This window comes from Hyperolius riggenbachi, chromosome 8 (assembly GCF_040937935.1).
Source record: "Hyperolius riggenbachi isolate aHypRig1 chromosome 8, aHypRig1.pri, whole genome shotgun sequence".
NCBI classification, from domain to species: domain Eukaryota; kingdom Metazoa; phylum Chordata; class Amphibia; order Anura; family Hyperoliidae; genus Hyperolius; species Hyperolius riggenbachi.
In genome coordinates, this window is record NC_090653.1 from 198,668,586 (window position 1) to 198,690,638 (window position 22,053).

Consider the following 22,053-nt stretch of genomic DNA (forward strand, 5'->3'; position numbering starts at 1 on the left):
TCTGAGCGGGAGGGTTTCTTACCCAGGCTTCTGTCTCTTCCCCTTGCGTCTCTCACCATGTCATGTGACAACCATGCTTCCCGATAGTCACATAGGGTGGCCACTTGCAGAACCCCAAAAAGGACATCACACCCTGAAAAGGAGGACATCGTACTGAGCGTGCCAAAAGTGGGTGTGGTCAAGCATAACGTGGTCATGGGTGGGGCCAAATATACATGACCTTAGCAGTGGTGTAAATTGTCTGCCGGGGAAGTTTGAGCTCTGCCGTAGTGTAGCCCCCAAAAATAGATGTAATCTGACAGCATTTCACCAAAAAATACGTGTAATCTGGTAGTTCCTGCAAAATACAAATAATATGGCAGTCGTTCCCCCAAAATAGACAATGTGGCAGCAGCAGTTCCCCCCCCAACATACACATAATCTGGAACCAGTTCCCCAAAATACGCGAAACCTGGCAGCAGATCACCCAAAATACATGTAATCTGGCAGCAGTGGTCCCCCAAACATACACAATCTGGCAGCAGTTCCCCAAAATACGCAAAATCTAGCAGCAGCCGTGCCCCTAACATACATAATATGGCAGCGGTTCCCTATAAGTACAGATAATATGACAGCAGTTACCCCAAAATAGGTACCCCCAGCATAGGTAGCCAGGTCTATAGGTGTCCCCAGTATAAGTAGTCATGAGCATAGTTGTCCCCAGAATAGGTAGCCAGGTGTATAATGTCCCCAGAATAGGTAGCCAGGTCTATAGATGTCTCCGGTACAGATGGCCAGGTTTTTAGGTGTCCCCAGAATAGTATAGTACTGGTCTATAGGTGTCCCCAGTATATGTAGCCAGGTCTTTAGGTTCCCCCAGAATAGTTAGCCAAGTGTATAGGTGTCTCCAGTACAGATAGCCAGGTGTATAGGTGTCCCCAGTATATATAACTAGGTCTATAGGTGTCCCCAGTATATATAGCTAGGTCTATAGGTGTCCCCAGTATATTTAGCCAGGGCTATGGGTATCCCAAGTATATGTAGCCAGGTCTATAGGTGTCCCCAGAATAGTTAGACAGGTGTCCCCCGGCAGGAGGGGCGAGCTCAGTGAAGGGAGAGCGGTAGGTACAGCAGTGTGAAAGGGAGGAAATCTTCCTCCAGCCCTCCCCCCTTTCCTCTTCTTTGGGCTCCCCCTTCCTCGCTCTCCCATCTAGAACTAAAGTTTTGGGGTGGCTGGCAGCGGGTGAGACTTACCTGCCTCCTTCCACGGAGAAGCAGTAGCGATGTCCGGTTCATGAGTCATTTGAGCCTGTTCTTTCCTGTGACTGACTCATCCACTGAACCGAATCAGTTCAGTGGATGAGACAGGAACTGCAGCTGCAGTTCCTGTCTCATCCACTGAACTGATTCAGCTCAGTGGATGAGTCAGATCATTACACTCACAGGAAAGAACAGGCTCAAATAACTCATGAACCGGATGTCACTACGCAGCGCTTGGAGCAAGGCAGAGGTAAGTCCCGCCCGCTGCCAGTCACCCCAAAACTTTAGTTCTAGAGGGTAGAGCAAGGAAGGGGGAGCCCAAAGGTGAGGAGAGGGGGGGGATGTCCCCCCTTTCCCACTGTGCCCACCGCTCCCTCTTCTCTGGGCTCTCTCCCTCCACACAGCCCAAAAAGGAGGACATCTGGCTGTCCTCCCTTGCCTTGCGCCGGACGGAGGACAAGCAGTCCAAAAACCGGACTGTCCGGCCTAAATCCGGACGGATGGCCACCCTATAGTCACATGATGCAAATGGAAGAGACTGAAGCCTGGGTAAGAAACCCTACCTCCCCTGACTGCTCAGCAGACCAGAGTGGCAACTGAGTGAAAACAGATTTGATTGACTGGTGATCAGATCTGTTTCCACGGATACGTTTGCCAGTGTGGACCAAGCCATATGATGATCCGGTGAAGCGGAGACTGGATCTGTTTTACCAGATCTGTTTGGCTTTAACATACAGTGTGAACTGGGCCTAAAGCTAGCCATACATGCATCCTTCTTATTTTTTACTATCAAACATTACATTTGTCAGTTGGACAGTGGTTGAGTGGTGGTAGATCGATGGCCCGTAGCATTGCACTGATAGATTTCATGGTGAAATGGCAAAATCTATGTATGTATGGCCACCTTAATACTTTCCCTTAATTTCATCCCATCCTAACCCTAAGTCATTCATTTGATACTTTCCCCTAACCTCCTCCATGTTAGATACTTTAACTCCTTCCCACTTAAATGCCTAACCCTTATCCCCTGATTTTCCTATATTCTTAAAACACCCCTTTCCCATAACAGCCCTATCCTGCCTTTTTTTTTTTTTTAATCTCCTAGACCTGTATAAGGAATGTTGTCTGGACTTCTCCAGAGACCGGCACCACTTAAGTAAATAGATATTCAAGCTCTTTTATTGCATATAGCAAAGTGGCAACACAATGACAGTCGCTGTTTCGGGCCTAGCCCTTTATGAAATTGCAGTAGCCAATAAAAGAGCTTGGATATCTATTTACTTGAGTGGTGCCGGTCTCTGTAGAGAAGTCTGGTATTTGAACGTCCCAAGGGGCACTGGGACGCAGACCGTGGCACCCCGATTCTACTTTTGGTAGTGCTCCTCTTAAGCTACTTTGTCTACTAAGGAATGTTGTCTGACAGGGATTGGTGCCCGATACCTCAGGCAACACTAGGCTGACCCTATACAGATGTGCAGGCTAGGAATGTGTTCTGTTAAGTGGGTGGAGGCAACAGAGCTGAACAGTTGTGACAGTTGGTGAGGTGAGTGAGGAAAACAAAGCTCTTGGCTGAGATAATTTGCCAGGTGGATCCATCCTTCTCCTTAGGCCTACCTCTTTTGCTCTACAGACATGTGTAGAGCTCTGTGCAGTGATGAAATTTGAGATAGAGCCACACCTTCTCCAGGGCTGGATTTCCTGTTCCTCTTTTTGCAATAGCCATCAGCTGTCTACTACCCAGTTCTCCTGCAGTAAATCAAGACTGGCAGAGAGTGGCCATAAGAATCAGAGGATAGGTGAGACCTCAAACACTGGAGCAGGTGGAGGGATGCTTAACTCAAAACCCACTGAGCTATATTTACTGGTGGACCACTAGTCCACCATTTAAAGGAAAGCTATGTGGGGATGGAAGAGCTATATGGGTGTACCACAAGACCACCAGGGAATAAGGGGGGGGGGGGAGGGGAAGGACACACTACACCACCAGAAAAGTTTAGACTGCCACGGAATGCTATAAGAGAGGAGGAAGGACCACTGGACTGCCATGGAATACTGTGGTGCAGGGGAGGGGCACTAGACCACCTGTATTGGAGCTTTCCGATTGGTGCTGCCAGGTCAGGCTGCAGACTCAGTCACAGGCAACATGCTGTGACCTGGCTGTAAGCTGTGAGAGACTTGAGCAAGGCTGGATTGGAGGGAAGCGGGATCCTTGCTGGCTGCCAGATAGTGCCTGCACTCAAGGAGGAGATACTGACTCTGTGGACAGATGAGCAGAGGTCTGAGGAGGCCACTAGAAAATCCTCACTGGTAGAATGGTCACTGAGAACTAGAGGGAGGTAGAACTGCCTGGATGTTACACTCTGATTGTAATAATGGATTTTTCACCTGTCAGTACTGAGTATGGATGTGGCCTATAGGGTGTTACACTATAGCGAAGTGGATTGTGGGCAGGCAGTGATGCACTGCCACTGACCACCAATAAAAAGCTTGCCCAATCAACAATTTGACTGATTCCGGGCAGGAATTGGTTAAATGTATCGATGTGAGATCTCGGATCGATGTGGTGGTAACAGCGTGCTATAATCGTGAACAATGGAAACCATCGGCCATTGTCCCTCCAAATTTTATACTTTACCTGTCACACTGTCCCTCGAGTGTCCTTGCTGTATTAGAAACACTGAAGCGAGATAAAATCAATGATTTTAACTTTTATAAATGTAAAGCAATATAGCTAGTGCCAAAACGCAGCATCCCCGTGGCAAAATGAGGGGTTTATACCCTCCAAATCCCATGTGCAAAATCCATGACTTTCTTGGTCGTGGATTTTGCTGCTCATGGAGGCAGAGCTTTGAGCTGCAGTTCTGCCTCCATTTGCGTCAATGTGACTGCGGATCTCGGCCTCTCCCAGTCCCTCTCAGTGAAGGAAGATTAGGAGAGGCGGGGATTGACGCGCGAAGAGGCAGAACTACAGCTCTAAGCTCTGCCTCAATCAGGAAGCCCTCCCTGCAGTTTGCACAGGGGATTTGGGGGTGTATAAACCCCTTGTTTTTGATGTGGTGTTTTAGCACTAGCTATAGTGTTTAACATTTTAATAAAAGTTAAAAGCATTTATTTATTTTATCTCGCTTCAGAGTCTCTTTAACTCATTGGCAACCCAACATGACTACCGGAATATAGCATGTGGGGCATGTTGTTTGAAGTCATTTGGGCTGGGGCTGCCATGAAAATGGGCCTCTAGTTTGTGTTTCCCCCCCAGGCCAAAAGGTCCCAGTTCTCCTCTGGTGAGCGGCTGCCCAGCTGGAAAGGAGCTCAGATCCTGCTCTGTTCATCAGGGCTGCAATTATCTGCAGGCTGCCCTTTGCCCGATATTTTATTGCTGATTCAAACCAAATGAATCAGCCAGTTTAAAATCCAGTGAAGATAAGTACTGTATTTTGTTTGAGTAAGCTTTTTGAATGGGGAACTAAGAAGAAACTTCTTTAGTAGTTTGTTTTTTTTATTTATTTATTTTTTGTCAAATGTTTGCTTTGCAGGGTCTTACAGCTACTTCCAATGTTGTGGCAGAAGAATTGTACACAAATGGATCTGCTGATCCTGGCTGTTCCGAGGAAAAGAAGAAAGTTCGGCTGGTACAGTTTGAGAGGCAAGTGACAGAGCCCATGGTAAGTAAAAATTTAAAAGCAAAAACTATGGCAGGCCCTAAAACATAATGGTGAGCACAAGAGTGGTCGTTGGAGATGAGCAAATCATTTCTTTCCCATATAATTTTTTTTTTCTATTTAGTCAAGGAAAATAATGCATTTTTGTACTGGGCTTATCAGGTTTGTTTCAATCATTTTAACGGATCAGTGGAGAATTTTTTTGTTCCATTCTGCTTGATTGATGGAAATTGATATCTGGTCGATATCGACCAATTTACTCGATCGAGCAGGGTGGAAAAGATCAGTTGATCATGAAGATAACTGCTACTGTTCACATGATTTAGACGCAGAATTAATTTTTTTGGGTTGCAGAGCATGAAGGAACACCATCGTTTAGATTGATTAGTAAAGAAGAATTGCTTAGGATCTCGCTTGTAGTATGTGGGCCATTAGTCTATTCTCTTTCGATCAACCACACCGTAGTGGATAGCCCAATAATGTCGATCGCTGGAAATTTAAGTAATATATCGGTAGGTTTAATTAGCACTATATAATAACGGGAAAAACCGCCAGAAGTTGAATTTCAGTTGCGGTCTTGTATTTGTTATATAATTTAGGTGAGTTGTAGCCAGGAAACAATGATCAGTAGGTGAGTGCTGAAATAGTAATTTTTTTTTTCTTCCCTCCCAAGAATGGGTCAGGTCACAGGCAGTGGCAGTATACAATAAGGAATCCATAGCTTTCAACGGCATCAGGAAGTACAAAGCTCACAGCAGTGGGGAGGAGATAGACATTGGACAAGATAATGAACTGAAATTATAGCTTGGGGTTGAAAGTGGTAGAGCAGGGTAATGCTCATTATGTGTAAAGCCCCGTCTACACGGGGAGATGTTGTGGCGATCCGGCGGCTCGATTAGCCGCCGGGTCGCCTCTTCCGCGCCCCCGCCGGATTCGATTCTCCGCCGGCGCCGCTTATCTTCCTCTCGATTCCCTGCCATTGTCCCCTCGCGGGGAGCGAGCAGGGAATCGGCGGAAGCAAGATCCGTCCTGTCGGATCTTATCAATCGAGCCGCATCAGCGGCTCGATTGATAAGGAACATCGTGGCCGCATCTACGCGTGTAGATGCGGCTTAAGATATTTACCTAAACTAGCCACAAATTATACATTTTGAGATGGATCAACACTGGTAATACATAAGGGTGTATACACACCCACAGCTATTGTCTCCACCAGGTATTGGAGCTCCATTCCTCAACCAGCAGTTCGGTTTCAAGTGCCGTACAGACACGCCTTTAGTGCCACTCAGCCTTGTGACACGTTCTGCCCTATGGAGGGAGGAGGAGAAGGAGGGGCAAAGGCACACAATGTGCTCAGCCAACTCTATCAGAAATCTTTTGACAATGCATTGGGGTGGCTATACACTCTGACAGGGGTCACACTTCACTTTCATGCACGTTTTCTGCACAGAACTCATGTTAATCAGTGTGCTAGGTCACACTTGAATGCAGATTTCACGTGCAGAAAAAAACTGACATCCTGCAACATACAAATGCAGAGAGAGGAAAAGGGCAGGGGTCACACTTTTTCAGTTTTCTACACTTTTTAGAAAACTGAAAGACAAGTGTGACCCCTGCCTCTAGGTTAGAGCCGGGTGGCATGCACCGGGCAGCATTCCTGAAATTCCTTCCCTCCCTGCAGAAGGAAACTGAGGGTTAACACTCACCCACCTGCCGCTTCTTGTGTCGGGTCTCCATGGCCACAGGGCATCACCTGACACGCCGCCTGGATGTGCCAGCGTGTAACTGTAATACGGATATGGCCAGGCTCTGTAGTTTGCCCAGCGCTGCTCTAGATCCTCTGCTGAGAACACTGTGTAGCTTGTGCAGTGGTCTTGGGGCTGGTTCACACTCGAACGCAAACTGAACTGTGCATTGAGAGACGTTTTGCATTTGTGATCGAGGATTGAGTGCAGGCGCAGTAGCATCTCTTCGTTCGGGCTAGGTGGAAATGGCCGAGCTGATCGTATCCGCTCTACTGCGCAGATGCAAAAGGACTCGCGACTCTGCAGTAGAGCGGATCGATCGAGTTCGGTTAAATCCACCTTAATCTGAAGGAAGAGCGGCTTGTGCGCCTGCACAGGATCGTGGTAGGTAAATATTTACCTCGCCACACTTTGGGGGACTGGGGAAGCCTTGTTAGGATCCAGAGGCTTCCCCCTCCCAAGGTAAGTATCCCCCAGAGGGATTTTTTTTAAATTTACATATCCTCTTTAAAGGAAACCTGAGATGAGGCAAAAAATGTTTGTTTAATACATATCTGGGGCTTCCTCCATTCCCCTTCAGGCTTGATTAGTCCCTCACCCTTTTTTCATAGCACTTGGATCCGCCTCTAGGCGGCACGGTAATTCACTATTCATTTACAGGCACTGCGTATCAGTTGTCCGTAACCGTATGCGCGATTACCGTCCATATGGCTGCAGTGTAGTGTCAACCCAGACTTTTTTGTTGTAAAGATTTGTGTTTAACAGACTTTTGGAAAGGGAGAACTGGGGTCCACAAGAGACTGCAGGCAGAATGCTGGGTTAGATTGGGAGGCTGCAAGTAACCTGGGGGTAAAGGTGATGTGTGGGGGGGGGAAAAATGCCAATGAATGGTTTTTGGAACTGAAGAGAGAGGTATATAGAGGCTGTCATGTTTATTTCCTTTTAATCAATACCAGTTGCCTGGCAGCCCTGCTGGTCTATTTCTCTGCAGTAGTATCTGATTAAAACCAGAAACAAGCATGCAGCTAGTCTTGTCAGATCAGACTTATAAGTCTGAACCACTGAAACACCTGATCTGCTGCATGCTTGTTCAGGGGCTATGGCTAATAGTATTAGAGGCAGAGGATCAGCAGGGCTGCCAGGCAACTGGTATTGTCTAAAAGGAAATAAATATGACAGCCTCCATATACCTCTTACTTCAGTTCCCCTTTAAGAAGCCTTCTGAAATGGAACTTCCTTTAGTCCTGGAACCCACTAAAAAGCACAATCGCTAGCGGTTTGTGATATCGTTTTGAGAGCTCTTTCCCTACTCCTCAATCGCTGTAGTGGAAGCTGTCCCATCCATTTACATTGGCAGAGCGTTTGAGGAAAGCGCTAGCGATTGAAAGCATTTGAAAACGCTAGTCTAGTCACTAACTGTCCCTCAAAGGAGCTCACAATCTAATCCCTACCAGAGTCCTATGTCTATGTATGTATCGTGTAGTGTATGCATTGTAGTCTAGGGTCAATTTTTTTTTTTTAGGGGTGAGGCAATTATCTGTATTTTTTTTTGGGGGGGGGGGTGTGGGAGGAAACCAGAGTGCCCAGAGGAAACCCACACAGACACTGGGAGAACATACAAAACATTTTTACTATATAAACAATGATTCAATTTTGCAGGGTTGTTTTTCCCCCCCCCCCCCCCCGTCTGTTGAATGGGTTTAAACATGAAAGTGCACAGTATTGTGCAATGCAAAAAGACTGAAGTAGTGAAGTTACTGATTAAATGAGCTGAATCTCAGTCAAAGCATTTCAGCAGTGCTTGTATTTCCTTTGTCCTGAACTCTTGCACAATCTGTACACAAGGAAATCCATTCTAATGTTTCTATCACAATTGTAGAGATGCACACAGGGTTGGATTTACTCTTCGAGAACATTATGGCCCAATTCATAAAGCATAACCGCATGCAGTAATGCAGAAAGCAGTTGATTTGACTGAGCATTTAGTGAAATGTCAAGTCACAAAGACTGCTACCGCATGGCAAGCTAAAATTACCAAGCACTGAGGTGAATTACCAACTTGTGCGGTAAATACCTTAACGTGTCATTAAGGCTACTTGCACACCAAGACGTTGTTAGGTGCCACGTTAAGGTCGCATAACGTGCACCTAACACAACGTATGGTGCTGCAAGTGAGGACGGTAGAGTGAGCCGCGTTAGACGGCTCTATTCCTATAAGGTCTCCCAGAGTGGCGCTGATTGGCCAGCGGACCACGTTATGCGGAGCGAGACACTCCGCATCACGTGGTCCCGCCGGCCAATCAGCGGCTGCCAGTGCAGTGAATATTAAGTAGCCATGTGCGCGGCTACTGTAGCTGGCTCTCCCCGCCTCCTCTCCGCCCCCCATTGCGCATGTGCAAACAGTCTAACGCAGCTATAGCCGCTCTAAAGCCGTAGCATGCTGCACTTTCCGGAGAACGTGCAGCGTTACATGTAACGCAACGTGGGCTGTGTGAACAGCCCACTTGTTACATTGCTGTGCGTTGGGTGAGCGTTACAGGCGCACTAACGTGCGCCTGTAACGTCCCTGTGTGTAAGCAGCCTTAAAGTCAATTCTTAAAGAGTAGATGTAACGATCGGTGTAACACAGAGAGGGTCTGATTACCGGTGATCTGCAGTATCGCTGAAAATGCAGAATATACCCGATTTTATAGATGATCTGCAGTATCACCGATAATCAGATATATCTACTAACCTCTGGACACCTGAGTAGTAAGAGTGTTTGGTGTAACAATATACTTCAAGAACGGCACCTCAGGAGGAGGTGCAGGAGCAGTAAGGAGTACTGCCCAGAAGTAAGTTCCTTCCTATGGCCTAGACTCTCCCGGGGGAGGAGCTAGGCTAAGAGTAGGAAGGACAGAGCGTGAGTGACACCAAGGAGGGGGTGTCACTAACAGATCTGGGAACTGCCTCCTAACAGTAAGGCCAGTTCTCGAGGTTGGACTATCCAGGTCGTTAACACACAGACAGTTAAGGTACAGATTCAGGAGACAGATTCGTAATCAAATAGACAGGCAGGGTTCGGCAACGGGTATCAGAGGTAGCGAGGTACAGAGTCAGAAGGCAAATACAGAGTTCAGGTACTAGCAGAGTTTGGCAACAGGATATCAGAAAATAGCAAGGTACAGAATCAGAATTCAGGAGGATAGTCAGGCGGGCAAAAGGTCATAACAAATAATACAGTTCAAATTCCTAACGCTAAGGTGTGAGGTCCGTGATCGTCAACACCTTTGGAAACTATGCTAGAACACAGATACGAACAAGGCCTGAGTGCTACCACGTTGTGATCGCAACGCCAGACAACCAGAGAATGACCAGCACCCAGTATATATACACCAGTGCTCTCCAGCACCTCCCCTAAGTGCTGCACCAATGAAAAGAAGCAGAGTTGTCAGCTGACCGGCTTGGTCAGCTGACCCTTTGCTGGCTGCCATATAAGCTCTGCCTCTCCGCGCGCACGCGTGTCATTCTGAATCTAGGTGGACTACTGGTCCCAGCCACACCTGTCGAGTCTTGCAATGTCCCTGCAGAGCCATGCGCGGGGATTGGCCGCACCGCTACCCGCATAGGCGGCGGCGGTCTCCCCGCGCTGGGACAACTTGTCAGTGCCAGGTCCATGCGTGCTTTTTTTCCGCGTTCCACCATGCCATCCGCGGAAACGGCCGCCTTGCTCTGAGTAGAAGCGGCGGCTTTTCCGCGTTTTACAGTAGAGCATGTGGTAAAGCCAAGAGGGATGGTCAGTATTTTAGACTGTTCTGATCTGTCGGAAACTAGATTCAGCATGCGATAGCACATGATATACAGAAGCAGAGAACCAATAGGAAGAGCTCCCCCTTCCATGCTACTCTCTCTTTAGGTGCCGACATGTTCTAGGAAGGGACAAGTTATTTAGCTGGCCTAAAAGTATAGTGTGTGTGTGCCTAGGGTAACATACTGCAAGCAACTTGTGTCTGGTATGGTTAGCCTTAGTTTCCTCTATCCTATGTATTTTTATTGCAGCATGGGACCCTATTGATCTTTCTTTCCCAGGACTTGGTTGGACAGCATCCCTGAGACTTGTCTCTTCCCCCAAAACACTGGGCAGGAAGCTAGATTAAAATAAATCTGCATATGCATGAGTTAGGTTAGAGTTTTGTGTTTGTTTTTTTGTTTTGTTTTGTTTTTTTCCCCTTGCTTTGCAGCCTACTCAAGAAAATCCGGTAAGGGCCCGTTCAGATCACAAATGCAGATGGCCATGTGTGCGGAACGCGTGCGAACCGCAACGCGTACGAACGCATGGCCATCCGCGTTTGTGTGCGTTGCGTGGCTGATCCCATCACTGAAAAGTGAATGGGACAGCCACGCGTTTTAGCAAAATCTGCGTGCAGCATGCCTTCCCGGACCGCACAGGTCCGGAACGCATGCAGTGTGAACATCAGACATTGCACTCTATGCAATGTCTGATGTCGTGCGTGTCGGCCACCTGCGCGCGTTGCCAAAACGCGGCTGGAAACGCGTGCAGTGTGAACGGGCCCTAAGTCTGACAAAACTGACAGGCATTCTATGTTTACACACAAATATGAATCTAAGAGCCTGCATTTCATCAACCTCTACTAAACAGTTCAGTCAAAGATGCACAGAAAAAATCTTAAAAATGAATCCCTGTATTCAAAGATCTTATGAGTTGTATCAAATCAGAAATGTCTGCTGCTATTAATGAGGCCTCGTCCTCTTCATCTGTATCGGCTAATGCAGAATCTACTTTAGCTGCGGCATTGGGTTCAGTTCTGGTCTTAGATTCTCTTGTCGAGCTGGAACCAGTTCAGCAGGCCAGGGGCAGGAAAAGGACTCCTGAGGAGGCAGAGGAATCAGAATTATCTGAAGGTGAGGTGGACATTTCTTCTGTAGAAGAAATTGCTAAGAATGAATTGGAAGGGAAAATTGGCAAGTCTGAATTTTAGCTACAAAGTTTTTTTGTTTTTGTTTTTTGTTGTTTTTTTTTCCCTACAGACTTTCTAAGGGCCTTATTAGAGGCTATGCATTCCACTATGGGTATTCAGACTGAACAAGCCTTTTACACACTTGGATCAGATCTATGAGAGTTTATCTGATCAGCAGGTATACTTTATCCCTGTTCATAGGTTTTTAAAATAAATACTAATAAAGAAGGAATGCGACTCGCCTGAGAAAAGAGCTTTCTGGCCAAGGTTACTGTCCAGACTTTGCCAGTTTTAGTCTGGAGGACCAGAGATTCTGGGACCCTGCACTTAACAATACACACACCTTATTTGAGTAAATGCACTAGAGATGACCTAAGTTTAGAGGACACTGAAGGTCTAAAACTTAACTTTTTAATAACTGTTAAAACCATAAGTTGTTACAAAACCTTGCTTGTGATAACATGGCAGTGGATTTAGGTAATGGCAATAGACCCCCCTGTCACTGAAGTTTAACATCACCTCACACTGCAAAACAGGTAGTTACACCACCCAACAAACACCCTACATGTTTCACCCCCTAAAATTGGGGGCTTCGTCAGGGGTACATTAAGTGCTTGTGCAAAAGTCTATCTAAACATACAACATGAAATCATATTACGCAAAATGACAGCTTTTCGGCTTTTGGCAACCAGCTGATCCACAATTGTTGTGTAACTATTCAGAGAGACCATAACGTAGTAGTGGCATACTTGTATCGTCAGTGCGGCACTCTGTTATTTGTTATGGTTCCAGGCCTGGAACGATTCGGAGGGATTTCAGGAGATAACAGCATTGGGAAGAAATCCAGAAGTGGGGTTATTTACAAGGAAGAACACCACCAGGTGTTTTTTTTTTTTTTGTTTGTTTTTTTTTTGCCCCTTTGGATATACTGGATGAGGAGGCATGGGCCAAACATGGGGCGCTCGTCAGGAAGGCGTGCTTCTTCGTTAATGTGTTGAACCAGGCGAATTCTACTCCACCTAATGTACTCACCTGGAAGAAATTGATGAATATTGTAATTATTAAACGCCAACATATTATGCAGCACTGGACATTAGTTAAGGTTACAGACAATATTTAGGGGTTACATACAACAATACAGGAAAACAAGAAAAACCGGATCATGCAGCACGGTAGGAGTACAAGGTAATGCTTAGTCAGTCACTGGATGGAGCATAGGGATTAGGCAAGTTGAGTTCACTCAAATGCATAGCATGGATGCACAGTAATGGAGGTGCATGATCAGGTAGGACACAAAAGGATGACCCTGCCCAAAGGCTTACAATCTAGAGGGAGAGGTAGGGGACCAGAGTTCAACTGCGGGTTTAGAGCACTAGTTGAGGGGTGGTAGGCCAGAGTGAAAAGGTGAGTTTTGAGGGCCTTATTGAAGGTGTTGGAGGGGGCTGTCCTAATGGGTGGAGGTAGCAAGTTCCATATTGTTGGAGCAGCTCTTGAGAAGTCCTGGAGGCGTGCATGGGACTGGGTGATTCGGGGGGCAGTCAGGCGAAGTTCATTGGAGGAGCGGAGTGAGCGGCTAGGTGTGTACCTCTGAGTAAGATAGAAAATGTAGGACGGACAGGTTTTGTGGACAGATTTTTTTTTTTTTTTTTTTTAGGTCAGACAAAGTATCTTGAATTTGATTCTGGATAGGAAGCCAGTGGAGGGATTTGCAGAGGGGAGCCGCTGTGGTGGAGCGATGGGAGGAGTGGATAATTCTGGCTGCCGCATTTTATGATGGACTGCAGCGGGGAAATTGGGGTCATAGGGAGACCAGACAGAAGGGCATTGCAGTAGTCAAGGCTGGAAATTATGAGGGTATGGTTGAGGAGTTTTGTGGAATAATAAACTTACTATTCTGATAAATAAATTTCACCAAGGCATCCAACACATTTTCATAGGATCTGGTATGTTGGGCTGGAGAGCCTGCTTACGGTTGCTCATTAGTGGGGATTGTGTGATGCTGTTTTGGAGATTCTTTCTTTTGTGGGATTGAGCATACAGGAGGTCATGTCGTTTTATTTTATCCTTTTTTTTTTTTTTTTTTTTTCCTACAGCGCTTTGTAGGCAGAATAACGTTAATGTTTTGGTTAAGTTGTGCCTTTTTCTATAGTTCATGGATCTTCTGATGTGATGGATGTACTCCTTGTGCTCTGGAATCTATGTACACGCTACAGTCAAATTTTTTTTTTTTTTTTTATATTTGACTGTTCATCTTTTCTGGATGACAGATTTTCTTGAAATTGTCATATTTCAGTATTCAGTTTTTTCAATAAAACGAGTTTAAAAAAACTAAAGTATGTCCACCCCTAAATTTGATTCCTCGTCCGTACCCTCTACAGCAGGTTCCAGTAATTCATCCAGACCCCAGGTTTCTTCATCTGGAACCTGAGTGGGAGATCTTAAAGAGAAAATACTTTTCTAGCTGACTGTCTGAGACACTCATTCAGAGTAGGAAAAAGATCACTAGACAAATGTTTGCTAAAGCTCCGACCGTTTATAATGAATACTGTACTGTATAAAGCACTCTTACTACTCAGCCTTTTGTAAATGAATACGTTTTGTGAAGCATCACTCGATGTGTTGTACCTTTTTTTTTATATTACTGAGGGGTTACTCTTGCTACTGTGATTATATGCTGCCTAACTTGTGCATATGTAAATCTATTCTAATGTAGCTTCCAGTGTTTTGGGGCAAGAGACAAGTCTCGGGTGCTGTCCTTCTTCTGACTCCTGGGCAAGACGCTACTATAAGTAATTTTGGTGTTTTTACCTTACTGAAAAGCTTTTAATCCTTTTTTGCTTTTAGGGTATCACTTTGAAGTTAAATTCGCAGCAGAAGTGTTCCATCGCACGGATCTTGCATGGAGGTCTGATCCACAGACAAGGTGAGTGCTCTACGTGTTCGCAAGCATGAACTAGCTGTGAGTCCGTAAATATAAAGTTTGTGGGCGTCAATTCATCAAGCATTGCTGCATTCGGTGAATAATATGGATGCTGACCTATTCATTTTCCTTTATAACAATTTCCTGGCAGCCCTGCTGGTCTATTTGGCTGCAGTAGTGTGTGAATAACACCAGAAACAAGCATGCAACTAATCTGGTCAGATCTGACAATGTCAAACACCTGATATGTTGCATGTTTGTTCAGGGTCTATGGCTAAAAGTATTAGAGGAAGAGGATCAGCAGGACAGCCAGGCAACTGGTATTGTTTAAAAGGAAATAAATATGGCAGCCTCCATATCCATTTCATTAGTTAACCCTTTAAATCTATGAATTCCAGTCTGATAGTCATGCAGTTTTTCAGCTTTCTGAAGTTTAGTGACCTGAATACATTGTCTGGGTATTAGGAATGGACCAGTAGATTTAAAGACTAATATTCTGACACAACAGGCACTGCCTGTACACTGCTCATTCCCTTTGCCAGTACCCATGTCACCAGTGCCTTGGCATTTCTCATGTGACCTTCACCATGGTGAAGAATGGAATACATTCCAAAACCTTTCACATTTTACCTTTTTAACATTTTGTATTTTCCAAGGATAAGTACTGATTAAATAAAAATATTATTTTGTCAGTTGCTGTTTAAAGTCTGGCTAGAGTACAAATGCACACCAACAGAAATCTGCACTGAAAAAAAGCTATATATTGGTTTCCTATAAATACTTGTAGCAAGAAGTTTTAAATCAGGATGATACCATTTATTGGCTAACTAAAAATGAATAAAAATAAGCAAGCTTTCGGCCTTGCAGCCTTCGTCAGGCTTATATCCTGTTAGTTTGCAGGCTGGTGGTACAGACAGCTTTAGACATGCAACATCAAAAGGGAAAACAGATTTTTTTTTTTTTTTTTTCAAGCATAAATACATGTCATTAGGATGCCTTAATTCAAACAGACCATCTAAATGGGATTAGAGGTTGTTAGCTAAAATAAGGATCCTTGTATACTCCATGCTCACAGAACTGGGATTAGGATTGACCAAGAGGTATTGTAAATTCTTAGTTCACAAGTTCAACTAGAATGGCTGAGAGAGTTCAAATATCATCCGCCTCATACCAATATAAAAAGTTGTTGTCCTTATTCAAACCGTTCTGCACAGCTTTGAACCAATTTATAAATTTTGTTTGTGCTATTAATCGATCATTTAACGTTTTGAAGCCACCCTTCAGGGCAGTGACACGAAAATCATCCATGCTGTGTCCGTTGGACCGAGAAGTGTGTAGCGACTGGGAGTCTAGATTTGGTATTAATAGTGTGCCTGTGTCCATTCATACGTTTGCGCAGAGTTTGTCCAGCTTCTCCCACGTACAGAACATTGGGGCATTTAGCACACATGATCAGATATACCAGATTGGTGGAACCACAGGAAAATGTACCTTGTACGCTGTACTCCTGTTGTGAACCTGGTATCGTTACCCTGTCAGTGGAGTAAATGTGTCTGCAGGTCCCATATTTTTTTGTCGGCAGGGTGATGTTCCGTTTTTTGTTGAGACCTATTTAAAGAACTCCTGACAATCATCTGTTTTAGATTGTGTGGTTGCCGATATGACGAGTGGAAGTTTAGGGAATATCGTTCTCAGTCCGGCAGGGTGATGTTCCGTTTTTTTGTTGAAAATATGTGGGACCTGCAGACACATTTACTCCACTGACAGGGTAACGATACCAGGTTCACAACAGGAGTACAGAGTACAAGGTACATTTTCTGTGGTTCCACCAATCTGGTATATCTGATCATGTGTGCTAAATGCTCCAATGTTCTGTACGTGGGAGAAACTGGACAAACTCTGCGCAAACGTATGAATGGACACAGGCACACTAATGATGCCAAATCTAGACTCCCAGTTGCTACACACTTTCTGTCCAACGGACACAGCATGGATGATCTTCGTGTCACTGCCCAGAGGGTGGCTTCAAAACGTCAAACGATCGATTTAATAGCACAAACAAAATTTATAAATTTGGTTCAAAGCTGTGCAGAACGGTTTGAATAAGGACAACAACTTTTTATATTGGTATGAGGCGGATGATATTTGAACTCTCTCTCAGCCATTCTAGTTGAACTTGTGAACTAAGAATTTACGATACCTCTGGGTTTAATCCTAATCCCAGGTCTGTGAGCATGGCGTAAACCAGGATCCTTAGCTTAGCTAACAACCTCTAACCCCATTTTAGATGGTCTGTTTGATTTAAGGCATCCTAATGACATGTATTTATGCTTGAAGAAAAATATGTTTTCCCTTTTGATGTTGCATGTATATAAGCTGTCTGTACCACTAGCCTGCAAACTAACAGGATATAAGCCCGACGAAGGCTGCAAGGCCAAAAGCTTGCTTATTTTTATTCATTTTTAGTTAACCAATAAATGGTATCATCCTGATTTAAAACTTCTTGCTTTTACTGATGGCTAACACGGTACAATACCCTACTGCTATAAATAGTTAAGGAATTTTACTGTTGAACCAAGAGCGTCAGTGCTGTCGGTTACTGATCTGAACAAATCTGCAGGTCAGATGTTCAGACCTCTGTGGAACCAGAGCTGGTATAAAGCAAATGTTTTATACATACTTGGGGCTTCCTCCAGCCCCAAATGCACGGGTCGCTGCCGTCCTCCGTCTTCCGGCAGCTCCGATACCGGTCCCATCACTTCAGCCAGTTGTGGCCAGTCTACGCAGTAGAAGTGCGCCCTCTAATGTATCTCTCCAGCAGCTGCTGGAGAGATATGCAAACAGCGCACTACGCCTGCATCAGACTGGCTCTGACTGACTTAAGTGACTGCACCCTGTACCAAAGCTGCGGGGAAGGCTGATGATAGCGGCGTGGGAGCAATTCATGTGTATGGGGCTGGAGGAAGCCCCAGGTATGTATAAAACATTTGCTTTATACCAGCTCTGGTACACTTTAAGAGTCTTACAATGAGTATTTATAGTGATATTTCCGTAGGACGTTTGTACTTTTTTAGAATGGGCCTAGCAGCCAATTACAAAGCTTGAGCGTGTCAAGATTCCTATGATGTCTGAACCCTACTTAACTGTTGGTGTTTGGGTGGGATATAAAGAGTCTGCCATAGGGACATCTGTTAGGGACACTTGGATTACGGTAGGTAAATTGGAGTATGCTAAAGGGGGTGTGACTAAATGGAAAATATCATTAAACATTTCAACATGCAAACACACTGCACCATAGCTGCTCACTGTCAATTTGGCTGCTCATTGACCAAAAAAGAACTGAAAGTTCTGCTGCTTTGGTTGATGGATTGACCTGTTGTGCAAAAGTGGCACACAGACTTAATTTTAAATTAAAATTTAATCTCTTTTCACTAAACTCTTTACATAGTTATCCTTTCTAGAAATTGGCCTTTTCATTTGCCTTGTTGTCATTGCCCTGCTATGGTTTTGCTCCCAATGTTTCATGTGGGTAATGCAGATTGAAATTAGCTTTTTTTTAAAATTTTTGTTCTTAGAGCTTCTCTTAATGAATATTCAGCTTTGATTTTGTTTCTCTGTGCATTTTAGCATCTCTTTATTTCAGGGTCGATACATGTTGGAGATGAAATCCTTGAAATCAATGGCAAGAGTGTTCAAAATCAAAGTGTGGATCAACTTCAAAGTGCATTGGTAAGGAAATGGCGTGGTCTGTATACAGATTTGCTTTGGACTCGGTTGAACACATTATTAGTGGCAATGGTCAATGATATGTAAATCCGACTATACTTTCTTTAGTGGCAAAAAAAATGCTAGCATTTCTGCCTAGTGTGTTCCTAGTCTTGAGCAAATTTTATGCAGTATGTAACTGAGCCAAGAGGCTTACTTCGTCCGGATCCACACTATAACACTATAGGCAAAACCGCAAGGGAGGAGGATTAGCTCTGTGCTTCAAATCCAGTTTGAATATTAAACCCCTTGCTGTAGCCCACACCCACTCTTTTGAATGTCTGGCAGCCCAGCTCTCAGCTGGAAAAAAATAAACCTACTGCTTGTCTACCGACCCCCCTGACGCTGGCTCAGCTTTTCTCAAGGAAATAGCAGAACTTGTATCTTGCATAACACTGAAACACCCTAGGTGGATAATTCTGGGAGACTTTAACGCACGGGTCGATACACACTCTTCCCAATTTGGAACTAAGCTACTTCTCTCCATGAATGAACTGGGCTTCTCTCAAGCCGTCAACCTCCCGACCCACAAAAAAGGACACACTTTGGACCTCATTTTCCATTCAGAACTCCTAATATCCAATGCGGAAATTGATCCAGTAGTTTGGTCAGACCACCACACTGTCCACTTCTCCTTTACATCTCCGGCTACAAAACACCAAGTGAAAGAACTAATAAAATATCGTTCCTTGAAAGGTTTGACACCCCAACACCTTCAGAACAGCCTTAATCTAGGTGGAGTGACAGATCACAACTTAGGCCTTGAATCCATGGTCCTTAAATATAACCACGATGTCTCAGCCGCTTTTGACGCCATAGCTCCCTTAAAGATTAAACGTTCCGCACCATTACATCACGCTCACTGGTTTGACAACTCTATAAAGGAACTAAAGAAACGGGGACGCAGACTGGAACGAAGGTGGCGCAAACATCAGTCTCCTGAGGACAAACTTTCCCTAATTGCTCACCTGAAAAAATATCAAACGATGATTAACAAAAAGTCCTTATTCCTGTCTCACGAAATTGCAAATGCAGCCAACAGACCTGCCCAACTCTTCCGCACGGTTGACAGTCTCTGCAATCCATCTTGCAGGAAATCCAGCATCAGACCTTCACAGGAACTGTGCAAGAAATTTGCCCACTTCTTCTCACAGTCTCCTCCATACGATCTGCCATTCAATTCACAGCCCCAGAAACCCATGCAGAGCCATATAACAGGTGCAAAAATAGCCTACCACCATGGTCTGATTTTAAGGTAATCACTGGAAAAGACATCTTGGATATCCTCTCAAACCTTCGCCAGACTACCTGCGATCTGGACCCTGGCCCCACTAAGTTCATGTTGAAATGCCCTGAACTATTTACACCGGCATTCCACAAAATATTCAACGGCTCCTTACAAGAAGGGTGGTTTCCCTCTACTCTGAAAGAAGCAATCGTCAGGCCTCTACTCAAGAAACCATCCTTAGACCCAGATGCTCTAAACAGCTACAGACCTGTCTCAAACCTCCCCTTTCTGGGAAAAGTTATTGAAAAGGCTGTCTACCTCCAACTTGAAGCCAGGCTCTCCAGAAACAACATCCTTGACCCTCTTCAATCTGGCTTCAGGAAATATCACAGCTGTGAAACAGCCCTCACCCAGATTTGCAATGATCTGCTCATTGCAAGAGATAAGGGTCAATGTTCCATCCTGATTTTGCTCGACCTCTCAGCGGCTTTTGACAGTCGATCATGAAATCTTGCTCAACAGGCTACAAGAGTACTGTGGCATAGATGGCATTGTTCTCCGGTGGTTCAACTCCTTCCTGGCTGACAGAACACAAAGGGTAGCCTTAGGGCCCTTCCTCTCCAACCCTGTACCACTAAAATACGGTGTACCTCAGGGCGCAATATTATCCCCTTTACTGTTCACCATATACATGCTGCCACTTGGAGAAATCATACAAAAACATGGCCTGACATATCATTGCTATGCTGATGACACCCAGCTATATTTGTCATTCAAACCTCACGTCACAGACCCTACTCCACAAATAAACGCTTGCTTAGCTGAGCTTCAGGAGTGGATGAATAATAATTGGCTAAAACTTAATGCTGACAAAACTGAGGTTCTTGTTATCGAGGGCCAGGGCTCAACAGCAAAGCAGCCCCAGTCTCAACCAACACCGCTAAGGATAGGGAGCTCAGACCTGAACAACTCAGACTGTGTGCGCAGCCTGGGAGTACTGATTGATGGGAAATTAAGCTTCAGGAATCAAATCTCAGCTGTTGTGAAACATTCCTTCTTTCACCTAAGGAATATTGCAAGGATTAATTACCTAATTCCTTCAGAGGATCTTCCAAACCCTAGTTCATGCCTTCGTCACATCAAGGTTAGACTACTGCAACGTCCTCTACACAGGCCTGCATAAGACTTACGCCGCCTGCAATTAGTACAGAATGCCGCCGCAAGGCTGTTAACGAGCCAACCCCGCCATTGCCACATAACACCAACCCTGAGCTCACTCCACTGGCTACTGATAAAATGGAGAATTCTGTTTAAGATTGGCTTACTGACATTCAAATCCTTGCACAATCTGGGCCCTGGATACCTGAAGGACTTGTTGCAACTACATCACACCCCCCACAATCTTAGATCAAAAGGACGTAACACCTTGGTCACCCCCAGAGTCCACCTCAAAACCTTTGGAGACAGAGCCTTTTGTCATGCTGCCCCTACACTTTGGAACTCCCTGCCACACCCAATCAGGACAGCTCCATCCCTGGAAGCATTTAAGTCTAAACTGAAAACCTACCTCTTCAGTCTGGCATTCATGAACATCTGACTATCTCCTCTGTAACACAACCCAGCCTGCAACCCTGTATTAATCTGAGACACAGCTATGCGCTTTGAGTCCTATGGGAGAAAAGCGCTTTACAAATGTTATGGTATTATATTGTATTATAACCTTTTTTGTGAGCGCTTGTTAAAAAATCGCCCCCATTCACTTTCATTTAAAAAAAAGTTTGTGATTGCCACAATTTACTGTTTTTTTTTTTTTTTTTGTTTGAAAGCCCACAATCTAGTGGGCTTTCATGCAGCCAACTTTCATGCCCCCTGAACCTAATAACTGGTTGGGCCACCCTTAGCAGCAATCAAGCATTTGCGATAACTTGCAACAAGTCTTTTATAGCGCTCTGGCCCTGTGTGAAAAAGTGATTGCCCCCCCCCCCCCCCTTGTTAAAAAATAACTTAACTGTGGTTTATCACACCTGAGTTCAATCTCTGTAGTCACCCCCAGGCCTGATTACTGCCACACCTGTTTCAATCAAGAAATCACTTAAGTAGGAGCTATCTGACACAGAGAAGTAGACCAAAAGCACCTCAGAAGCTATACCTCATGCCAAGATCCAAAGAAATTCAGGAACAAGTGAGAACAAAGTACTGTAATTGAGATCTATCAGTCTGGTAAAGGTTATAAAGCCATTTCTAAAGCTTTGGGACTCCAGCAAACCACAGTGAGAGCCATTATCCACAAATGGCAAAAACATGGAACAGTGATGAACCTTCCCAGGAGTGGCCGGCCGACCAAAATTACCCCAAGAGCGCAGAGAAAACTCATCCGAGAGGTCACAAAAGACCCCAGGACAACATCTCAAGAACTGCAGGCCTCAGAAGGCTTGCTGTGATAGATGGAACCATGAATTCTACTGTCTACCAAAAAATCTTGAAGGAGAATGTCCGGCCATCTGTTCGTCAACTCAAGCTGAAGCGATCTTGGGTGCTG

General features: G+C 44.9%; 1 protein-coding gene across 1 annotated transcript in view; it reads left to right on the plus strand.

The window, feature by feature from the left end:
* The window catches only part of MPP1 (MAGUK p55 scaffold protein 1), a 96,916-nt gene that overhangs the window by 2,315 nt on the left and 72,548 nt on the right, over positions 1-22,053 (plus strand). The window contains exons 2-4 of the mRNA XM_068248096.1: positions 4,773-4,901; positions 14,446-14,524; positions 18,165-18,250. Of these exons, the coding sequence (XP_068104197.1) occupies positions 4,773-4,901; positions 14,446-14,524; positions 18,165-18,250 (294 nt within the window). The remainder of the gene's footprint in view (positions 1-4,772; positions 4,902-14,445; positions 14,525-18,164; positions 18,251-22,053) is intronic.